Source organism: Nicotiana tomentosiformis, chromosome 5 (assembly GCF_000390325.3).
Source record: "Nicotiana tomentosiformis chromosome 5, ASM39032v3, whole genome shotgun sequence".
Taxonomy (NCBI): Eukaryota; Viridiplantae; Streptophyta; class Magnoliopsida; order Solanales; family Solanaceae; genus Nicotiana; species Nicotiana tomentosiformis.
The window spans coordinates 62,358,326-62,368,960 of NC_090816.1; the positions used below are offsets into that span (position 1 = coordinate 62,358,326).

The 10,635-nt window shown below is 40.1% G+C and overlaps 2 protein-coding genes across 2 annotated transcripts; both read left to right on the forward strand.

The window, feature by feature from the left end:
* Positions 1-1,550: 1,550 nt before the first annotated feature.
* LOC104098073 (uncharacterized) lies at positions 1,551-4,272 on the forward strand. Its single transcript, XM_070176173.1, has 6 exons — positions 1,551-1,893; positions 2,031-2,879; positions 2,970-3,064; positions 3,244-3,846; positions 3,937-4,107; positions 4,228-4,272. The coding sequence occupies exons 1-6, from the start codon at positions 1,551-1,553 to the stop codon at positions 4,270-4,272; spliced, it is 2,106 nt and encodes a 701-aa protein (XP_070032274.1).
* On the forward strand, positions 4,269-5,232 carry LOC138892456 (uncharacterized). Its single transcript, XM_070176174.1, has 3 exons — positions 4,269-4,394; positions 4,632-4,814; positions 4,900-5,232. The coding sequence occupies exons 1-3, from the start codon at positions 4,269-4,271 to the stop codon at positions 5,230-5,232; spliced, it is 642 nt and encodes a 213-aa protein (XP_070032275.1).
* Positions 5,233-10,635: the final 5,403 nt, after the last annotated feature.

Genomic DNA, 10,635 nt, shown 5'->3' on the forward strand with positions numbered 1-10,635 from the left:
TTTTCAGAACCAGCAGAGACAGCAATACCAGCCACCACAGCCAAATCACTCAACTATGGAAGATCTCATGAAGGCATTCATCAACAAAATAGATGAAAAATTTTAAACTTAGGGCACGACTATCTTAAATTTAGAAAGACAAATGGGTAAAATTGCAAATTTGTTGTCTGAGAGGGCTCCTAGGACTCTTCCCTCTGATACTGAAAAGAACACCAAAGGAAACAATCAAAGTTGTATTTTGAGAAAACGACCCCAGAATCCGGATTTGATGGTTCCAATAGGTTCGTATGATGACTTTGGACTTGGTCGTATGTTCGAATCGGGTTTTGGACAACCCGGGAGCGTTTCATCGCTTAATAGTGAAAATCAACTATTTAAAGATTTAAGGTTCTTTAAATTTGGTTTGGAGTAGGTTTTGGATCAATTGAGGTCTGCTTGGAATTCCAAGCCTAAGAATAGCTCTGTATGGTGATTTAAGACTTGCACGCAAAATTTGGTGTCATTCGGAGTAGTATAAATATATTTCAGCGCGTGCGGAGTAAGTTTGAAGAATTTGAAATTTCTAAGTTGAATCAATTTGGTTTGGGGTATGATTCTTAGTTTTGATGTTGTTTTATACGTTTCGAGGGTTCGAGCGAGCCCGTTTTATGATTTAAAACTCGTTGGTATATTCGGCCGGGGTCCCGGGGGCCTCGGGTGTCAACCAGACAAGGCTCAGATCAATTTCGGATATTGGAGCAGCAGCTGAAGCTTTTGGATTCTGCTGCAACCGCACCTGCGCTTGGCCAGCCACAGGTGTGAAGCTCACAGGTGCGTGGAGGACACCGCAGAAGCGGAAGGGACGCAGATGCGTAGATACAAGCCGCAGAAGCGCACCGCATATGTGACATACAAGTCGCAGAAGCGGACGGGGTCAGCTTAGGGGGAAACCGCATCTGCGATGCCTTTTCCGCAGATGCGGAGTTGCAGAAGCGGCTTGCGAGCCACAAATGCTAAACCACTGCTTGGCAGAATGGGTTAAAAATCGGGGCTCGACCACTTTTGAGCCCATTTTCTCCATTCTTGGGCGAATTTGGAGCTTTTTGAGAGGGGATTTCAACTAGAAACTTGAAGGTAAGTTAGTTTTACACACTTTGAGTTAAATACATAGATTATGGGTAGATTATAACCGGTAAATTTTGAAAATCAAGGGTTTAGATGAAAAACCTAGATTTTTATAAAAATGAGATTTTAACCACGAAAATGGTTATGAAATTGGATGAAAATTGTATATTTGAGTTCTTGAGATTATGGGTAACGATTTCCTCCAAAAATTTTCGGAATCCGGGTACGTGAGCCCGGGATGAATTTTAGAAATTTTACCATTTTGGATAGGATAATTTATTTAATAGTCTAATTTCGAATTATTGAATATGTATTAATTATTTTATATAACTTTTGGATGGTTTCAAATAGAGAAAAACAATAAAGAGAAAAAAGGCTAGAGTAGTGGGGTATAAAAGGAGATTGAAGAAAGTAGGCACATGCTAGATATACAATTCCCTCAAAATATGAAGCGGGAGAAACTTGACAAATATTTTGGGCGATTCTTGGAGATGCTCAAGAAACTTTATGTAAACATTACCTTCACAGAGGTACTCACTCAGATGCCTGCTTATGCAAAGTTCTTGAAGAAAATTCTCTCTAGCAAGAGAAAATTAGAGAAAACAACAGTGGTCAAGCTAAAAGTCCACTGTAGTGCGATATTGCAAAACAAAATTCCCCAAAAGTGTGGGGATCCAGGAAGCTTCACCATACCATGCTCGTTGGGGAGTGCAAAGTTTGACAAGGCCCTCTGTGATTCTGGGGCGTCTATAAATCTAATGCCTTTATCTGTATTCAGGAGACTGGAAGGTGAGCTTAGAGTGATCAAATAAATACTAGTGTCCCTACAACTGGCTGACCAGACCACTATTCTACCTGAGAGAATCATTGAAGATATTCTAGTGTGGGTGGACAAGTTTTGTTCCCCATAGACTTTATTGTGGTAGATATGGAGGTGAACAAGGAGGTGCCTCTAATTCTAGGGAGGCCATTTGTATGTACAGGTAGAGCTATCCTTGATATCTATGAGGGACAGCGTATGCTTAAAGTGGGCAATGAAAAAGTGGTGTTTCAGATGAAGAGGATGATGAAATACCCCAATGATAAGGTATTTGCCTACTCGTGTTTGAAGCTAGATATTGTAGGGGAATTGGCTGAAAAATACAAGTTAGACAAGCTTGTGGGAGATAATCTAGAGAGGTGTATTACTCAGTCTAGCACAGTGGAGGATGAAGATCCTGAAATAAAGAAAGAGGATGAAGCTCTTGAAACTGAGAATCAAATGGTGGATGAGGAGGAACTAAAAGAGGAGGATTCTAAGCGTAATGTGGAATTGAAAGTCCTACCCACTCACTTGAAATATGCTTTTCTTGAAGCTAACAATTTTCCCGTGATTATTTCTAATGACTTGACAGGTACACAAGAGCAAAAGCTGGTGGAGCTGCTGAAAAAGCATAAGAAGGCCATTGGCTGGGGCATAGCTGATATTCAAGGAATTTGTCCTGCCATTTGCGTGCACAAAATTCTGTTGGAAGAAAATAGAAAGCCAGTGGTACAGCCCCAATGCAAGTTGAACAAGAATTTGGAGGAGGTAGTGCACAAGGAGATCATCAACTTTCTATATGCGGGAGTGATTTTCCCTATCTCTGACAGTCAACGGATTAGTCCAGTACAAGTTGTACCTAAGAAGGGAAGCATGGCAGTGGTTAAAAATGAAGACAATGAGTTAATCCCCACAAGAACATTTACTGGGTGGAGAATGTGCATTGATTATAGAAGGCTGAATGATGCAACAAGTAAAAAACACTTCCCACTCCCTTTTATTGACCAAATGCTCTAGAAAGTGGCTGGACACGGATGCTACTGCTTCCTGGATGGGTATTCAGGCTACAATCAGATACCCATTGCCCTAGAAGATGTTGAGAAGACCACATTCACTTGCCCGTCAGGTATGTTTGCAAGAGGATGCCATTTAGGCTGTGTAATGCACCTGCCACTTTTTAGAGGTATATGATATCTATATTCTTCGATTTAAACGAGAAGTGTCTAGAGGTATTCATGGATGTTTTCACCCTTTTTGGTGATGATATTGAGGATTGTTTGATGAATTTGAAGCTCGTACTTGAACGTTGTGAAGCCGCTCACTTGGTTCTTAACTAGGAGAAATGTCACTTCATGGTGAATGAGGGAATAGTCATGGGCCATAAAGTAACTGCACATGGAATTGAAGTTGACAGACCTAAAGTTGATGTAATTGCTAGGCTTCCTCCACCAACTTCTGTGAAGAGCATAAGAAGTTTCTTGGGACATGCTGGGTTCTATAGGAGGTTCATCAAAAACTTTTCCAGCATTACCAAGCCGTTGACTGCATTGCTAGCGAAAGATGTCAAGTTCGTTTTCAATGTGGAGTGCTTAAGAGCATTAGAATTGATAAAAAAGAAGCTTATAAGTGCTCTCATTATGGTGAAACCTGACTGGAGCCAGCCATTTGAGATAATGTGTGATTCTAGTTATATAGCTGTGGGAGTAGTTCTGGGGCAAAGAAAAGATAACATGTTAAGGCCCATCTATTATGCAAGCAGGACGCTGAATGATGCTCAAGTTAACTATGCCACTACTGAGAAAGAGTTCTTTGTTGTGGTCTTTGCTTTTGACAAGTTTAGATCATACGTTGTGGGGAGTAAAGTGATTGTTCACACTGATCACTCAACCTTGAAGTACCTGTTGAGTAAGAAGGAGTCCAAGCCGCTTCTAATGCGATGGGTATTGTTGCTCCAAGAGTTTGACTTGGAGATAAAATATAGGAAGGGCACAGAAAATCAAGTCACATATCATCTATCTTGACTTGAGAAGCTGCCGGTCGAACCAATTGAAATAAGGGAAGAGTTCCCTGATGAGCAGATTTTCTCAATAGCTGCGGTCTCTGAAAGGCCGTCGTGTTTTGCTGATGTAGCCAGCTTCTTGGCTAGTGGATGGTTTCCTCGTGACCTCACTCGTGATCAAAGATGGAAGCTTCAAGTTGAGGTAAAATTTTTTTTAAGGATGACCCTTTCGTGTTTAAACTACGTGCAGATAGTGTGATTAGAAGATGCGTGCCTGAAGAATAGATGGCGAGCATTATGTCTCATTGCCATAATGGTGCAGCTGGAGGATACTAAGGTGGAAATTGCACTGCAGCAAAAGTCATGAAAGCTACTTTCTTTTGGCCTACTTTGTACAAAGACGCAAGAGCATATGTAGCTGCATGTGATAAGTGTCAGAGGGTAGGTAATATTAGCAAGAGGGACGAAATACCTCTCAACTCCATTCTGGTATGTGAAATTATTGTCGTTTGGGGAATTGACTTCATGGGTCCATTCCCAACATCGCATTCTCATGAGTATATCCTAGTAGCTATTGACTATGTCTTTAAATGGGTCGAAGCAATCCCTACTAGGACCAATGATGATCGGGTGCTGTGTGAGTTCTTACGGAAAAACATCTTTACCCGCTTTGAGACACCTCGAGTGATTATCACTGACAATGGGTCACATTTTGTGAACAAGTAGTTTGCTGCACTGCTATCCAAGTATGGGGTCACACACAAAATAGGAACCCCGTACCATGCCCAAACTAGTGGGCAAGTTGAAGTGGCCAACCAGGAACTTAAACGAATTCTTGAAAAGAAGGTTAGTGCTTCTTGTAAGGATTGGTCTGTAAAGTTGGATGAAGCTCTATGGGCGTATAGAACTGTATTCAAAACAACCATATGGACTTCTCCATTCAAATTAGTGTATGGAAAATTGTGTTCCTACCTGTTGATGCTTATTGGCACAGATGAATGAATTGGAGGAGTTTCGACTTGACGTGTATGAAAATGCGCAGATTTTCAAGGAAAAGACTAAAAGGTGGCATGATCGTCTGATTAAGGCAAATGAGTTTCATGAAGGGGACATAGTCTTACTGTACAATAGTAGACTCAGATTATTTCCCAAAAAATTCAATTCTAGATGGACACGACCGTATGTGGTGAAACATGTATCACTATATGGGGCAATTGAGATCCAGAGCCATTATGGAACAGAAAGTTTCAAAGTAAATGGGCACAGACTAAAACTGTATCTTGCTGGAGGATTTGTGCAACAATCCTCGAGCATCAAAATCAATTGAGGATGCCCGGTTGAGTCAAGATGACGACTATAACTCAGAACTACCTCTAACCAAAAAAAGAAATTTTAAGAATATATGCGCGACCGCGGGGTGACACCGCTCACTGGTCGCGTAAAACGTTACGACAACTGGTCTCTTAAGAATACAATACTACCATCAATGCCAGTGCCATCTTTCCTCTTCTCCCCTCACCACATCCTCACGAGTTTTCCCTTAGGTAAGTGAGATGCTTTCTCCCTCTTTTCTTAGTTTATTTTCTTTTCTTTTTCATGTGTTATAGTAGATTTTTGTTGGTGTTTTCTTTCTGTTTATACTCGTTTTCTTGTGGGGTGGAAGTCGAATTTCACCATGGATGGGCTAGGTGTGACATTGGTGTATCCTTAGTCTAATTGGGGCTAAACTTGTTTTGTGTGGGTGGGTCAGAAAAGCTGTGCATATCAGGTGTTCGTATAAATGCCATAAAGAGTTTGAGAGTGTAATTTTGTGACCAAGTGTGAAGGTGATGTCTGAGTAGCCCTTTCTTGGTTCACCAATTGTGCCATTAGCTGATATTTGGTGTTTGTACAGGTATTATGGCGCCATCCATAAAATGAAAAATCACAGGTGCCTCTTCAAGTGGTCACACTGGCTTATCCTGGTCATGAGCTTCTGCTACTACTCGCCCGTATGATAATAACAAGTTCGTCTCCTAGGCAGCCCAGAAACGATTCCAAAACAAGGCAAGCAAGAAGCCCATACCGAAGAGGGGAATTGATATGGGGTCCCTCCAAAATGACTGTCCCAATATGTATCATGAATTGGTCAGGAGAGGCTTGGGGATAGTTTTTGAAGAACCTGAAGAGGCCAACTTAATGGTCGTTCAGAAGTTTTATGCGAACTGCCGTCTGCACGGTTCAAAAGAAGTGTGTGGACGTCTCAAAAGAAGCCATTCGAAGGGCCTACCATTTGCCAGTGTTTGGTGAAGATCCTGAAGCAGAAGACTACTATGACACGTATAGCAAAGTACCAACCATGTGGCAACTGTTCTTTAGAACCATTTGTGTACCCAACAAGGAGGTAGTGTGGATCATGAAGGGGCGAAAGTTTCATTTGGCGTCGCTTACTTTTGAAGGGAAAAGCTGGCTCTACATTATAAATAGCCGCCTGCTGCCTTCCACAAACACCACTAAGGTGAATGGTCCCGGTGCTGCACTGATCTGGTGATTTATCAATGGCCACAATTTTGATGTGACTAAGGTTATTATGGACGAGATGTTCATTTGTTGTCCTGTGCAGCGGTATGGGTTATTTTTCCCCTTATTGGTCACTCGGTTATGCCGTAGGGCACGTGTAACGAAAAACAGGGACATGCATGGAAAAGTCAAGCGTGAACAAAATTTTTGGGCTGATGAAGTAGTAATTGGGAAGGAGCTCGCTAGGCCTATTCAGGCGGATAGCGAGGAGTTTGATGCGCCCGAAGATGGAAATGAGGTGCAAGATGAGGATGTTGTTATTTCTCCACCACATGAGCAGGCCACTACTTCCCGCCGCACGAGCAGGATGTCGGGGACACCTCAGGTGGCAGATTGGAAACAAGAATGAGCGCATTAGAGCAGGAGATGGCAGGGATGTGTACCTCTGTCACAGACTTGGGAGATCGAGTGGACGCCCTTGCTACACAAAATGCAAAATTTGAGAGGAAGATTATGGCATGGCTTCGTGCACTTGGCCGGGCTTGCCATCTAGACCTCGGCACTGTCTACGACATGGATAGACTCTATCAGGGAAGTTTTCATTACCTTGCATTTTTCTTTGTGTGGCATGGGGACATGCCACCATTTAAAGTGTGGGGTGGGGGCTATGAGTGTGTTGTATGTATATGTATATGAGTTTTCCTCTTGGTAGTTGTAGTTTGCTTTGTCTTTGCTAGCTGCAGTAGGTAGAAAAACAAAAAACCACAAAAGTTTTAAAATTTATGACGTTTCTCGACCATGGATATCATTCGATAGGTTTCTTGAGGGAGTAAAGTCGAAAGAAAAAGATAAAAAAGATTTCTCTTCTTAGGTAGTTATTAATTCCCCCTTGGTTTTTCTTTGTGCCGCGGTTCTTTTCCAAGAATTTTGTTTTGAACCAGATGTAGTTAGATTTTTGTTTTAGGAGTAGGGAAACCTTGAGCTATGATTTGAAATGAAAGAAATATCTCTTAACTTCGTTATGCCTTGAGAATAGTGAGTGCTTTAGTTGTGATGCTTAGGCTTAGTTTTTGACTCTTGTGTAAGTACCTTAAATTGTATGATCTTAACCTTGCTTAACTGCTTTGACTAGAGTGTCTTGATGAGTCCAATCCTGAGTGAAGTATGTGCCATGTGTGTGTGACGTTTTGTATATTCTATGCATTGCATTTAATGTCTAGAACTTGCCCCATGTGTTTGCAAAGCGAAATAGAAGTTTTCTTTAGTCTTGAAAGTGATATAGGCGTTTCTTTGTTGAGCCAATTATATGTTATTACCCACCTAATTGTTATGTATCTTAGTTAACCCCTTTGAGCCTGTAATCCTGTTTTCTTTTGCATCCATATTACAAGCCTTACCCAGTTGTTTGAGTTGACCATCTATTTGAACCTTGTACATCTCTTTAACACTTAAATTATATGAACTGTGTAAAAGATGAAGTGTGGGGTGATTGGTTTGGCTTTTGAATAGAACTAATGAAATAAGGAGGTGCAATATTTTGAAAAAGTAAGAGCCACTTGAATTGAATGAGAAAAGAAAAAAAATTAGTTATAGTGTTGTACAAAATATTCAATGATAGTGGTAGCTCTTAATATAATTGTGCTTAAATAATTTGGGAGTTGATGTATATCAATGCAAAGGTGGAGTTATGGTTTGACATAAGTGTGGGGGTTTTTAATGTTAAAGTGTATGTATTAAAGTGCTTAGGGAGGTGTAGTCATTCTTTTATCTAAATATATCCTACCTATCTCGCAGCCTACATTACAACCAATTAAAGTCCTACTTGATCATTGACTGAATGAACTCAATTAGTAGAGTAGTACACTACGGGCAAGCCTATGGTTCATCTTTTGTGGCATATGAATGTTGTTTCCGAGATTGAGTGAATTCTTTCTATCTTGATTTCCTAATTGTTTCTTAACTTTTATGGTGTATGGAACTACTCTCTATTGTTGTGTGAGGGCACTTGATTCATTAAGGAAAGGTAATTTTTGACCTCTATGTTAGAGAAAGTGAGATGGTTATAGATAATCCGTGGTGCTGTTGAGTCAAACTTTGAGGTTAAGATGTCACGATATTGTACTTAATCTTTTTTAAACAGTCTTGGTGTGATGAGTCTTGAGTGTTGTTGAAACAGGGGAGTATTTAGGTGAAGTGTAGTGGATTGCTCGAGGACGAGCTATGGTTTTAAGTGTGGGGTGTTGATGGTATTCTATAATTGTGTATTTTGGCCACTAATTACACTCTAATTCGCTGCACTTTACTAATGTTTGAGCTTTTAATGTTATTAATTTGCACTAAGTGTATATTTTATGCTTCGCTAGAGCGATTCCGAGTACAATGAGGATATGGAGCTTATTCAAGCTATTATGGAGCTTTGAAGTCCGAGTAAAAGCACATGGAGTAAGTTGGGATTGTGTTCGAGGATCAACGGATAATAGCGCACTCAACAAGAAGAACGAAGAACTGAGCAAGAAGTTGCCCAGGTGCGCGGCAGCGCACTGGTCGCGCATTGGGCGCGCATGATAAGCAGAACACTTACCAAAGTGTGCGGTCACCTACCCAGGTGCGCGACCGAGCACGTCTGTTCCGGAAAACTTTTCCAAGCCTATTTTGGTAATTTTGGAGGCGACATTCCTTAACCTATATAATGACCAGCTCATCCAAAAAGGGGATATCTTGGATTTTTAGAGCATCTCTTGCGGGAGAAGAAGCACGGAAGCAACGGAAAAGCAAGATACTTGATCTAATTCACTCATTACGAAAGTTTGTTCGAATTTGTGAATTGTAATGTCTTCTTGTTCTTCTAATACTCTTGCCATGAATATTTTCTCTATTATGGAGTAATCTTCCCTAGTGTTATTGACGGATGTGATATTTGACTATTGTTTTGGGTTTTACTTTATGTTAATTGCCTAAATTTATTGAATGAGTTATTAATTGAATTGCAAGGCTTATTGTAGGTTTACCTTAATCGAAAGAGAAGTATTGCTGCTATTTGCAATGTACCATCTTATTTGAGTTGATTTTACGCCTTTTCTAGGTAATCAAAAGAGCTTAAAGAGTTATCAATTAACCCAGTTGGGAAGAATAATCGAGAGGTGTTCTTCGAAAGATCGTTCATTCACTATTTTTGTGGATATGTTCATAGGACCTATTATTAGGCTAATTAAAGGAATCACATTTATTCGGAAGAAGAATTTGAATCCTTGAAGTAGCCTAATTATCTGTTGAAATCGAAGGAATCAATAGAAGTTAAGAATGAATTTAACACAGAGTTGCACTGAATAAAAGTCGATCACATATCTTGTTATCACCCTTACTTCTCACCCTGATATTCAATCGTTGTGCCTAATCATTAAAGTGTCATTAGTTCTCACAATTGATAATCTTAGCTATAATTGTAGTCGATAATAACATCAATCAGAGGTTTATTATTCTGGATAGTGTTGAGCTGAAAATTTATTAGAACATTATTTAAACCAATCCCTATGGAGATGATTTAATACTATACTATCTTTGACTAGTGAGCCTACGTTTTATACACCGATTTTGCACTAGTCAGTAGCCTCTCAAAGATAAGTACAGACATCTCCGTATCGATCCGCAAGGATCTTCTAAATCTATTTATGACTCGTAACACCTATGAACCTAGAGCTCTGATACCAACTTGTCACGAACCCAATTTCCTTCCATAGGATGTCGTGATGGAACCTAGTCTCTAAAATAAGGTAAGCCTAAACAAATGAGAGAATATGAAGGAAATAAAGTCTAGCAACATGATATAATATAATAAGTCTCATAAATATCACAAAAAACTAAATCACAACTACAATTCTCCCAAAAACCCGGTGAGACTCAGTATTAAGCTCTACAGAATGTTCCAAAACATCTACTACAACACTGTCTAATAAAGGAAACAACAATATTGAAATGATAACAAAAGGTGACTCTGAGGCCTGCGAACGCTGATCAGGTATACCTTGAAGTCTATGAGAAAACATCTACAAATCAATCACTAACATCCAACACGGCCAGACGTACCTGGATCTGCATAAAAAGATGTGCAGAAGCGTAGTATGAGTGCACCACAATGGTACACAGTAAGTATCAAGTCTAAACTCGGTAGAATAGTGACGAGGCCAGGTCAAGACACCTACTAGGACATGAATTACAGAGAAAAAATATAATA

Excerpts from the sequence above, each read along its gene's own strand:
- LOC104098073 (XM_070176173.1), top strand. The coding sequence starts at position 1,551 with ATGAAGCGGGAGAAACTTGACAAATATTTTGGGCGATTCTTGGAGATG. Across the intron at positions 2,880-2,969 it reads AAGGCTGAATGATGCAACAA|GCTACAATCAGATACCCATT; the intron begins GTAAAAAACACT and ends ATGGGTATTCAG. Across the intron at positions 4,108-4,227 it reads GATGGAAGCTTCAAGTTGAG|CTGGAGGATACTAAGGTGGA; the intron begins GTAAAATTTTTT and ends ATAATGGTGCAG.
- LOC138892456 (XM_070176174.1), top strand. The coding sequence starts at position 4,269 with ATGAAAGCTACTTTCTTTTGGCCTACTTTGTACAAAGACGCAAGAGCA. Across the intron at positions 4,395-4,631 it reads TACCTCTCAACTCCATTCTG|TTTGCTGCACTGCTATCCAA; the intron begins GTATGTGAAATT and ends GTGAACAAGTAG. Across the intron at positions 4,815-4,899 it reads CTCTATGGGCGTATAGAACT|ATGAATGAATTGGAGGAGTT; the intron begins GTATTCAAAACA and ends TTATTGGCACAG.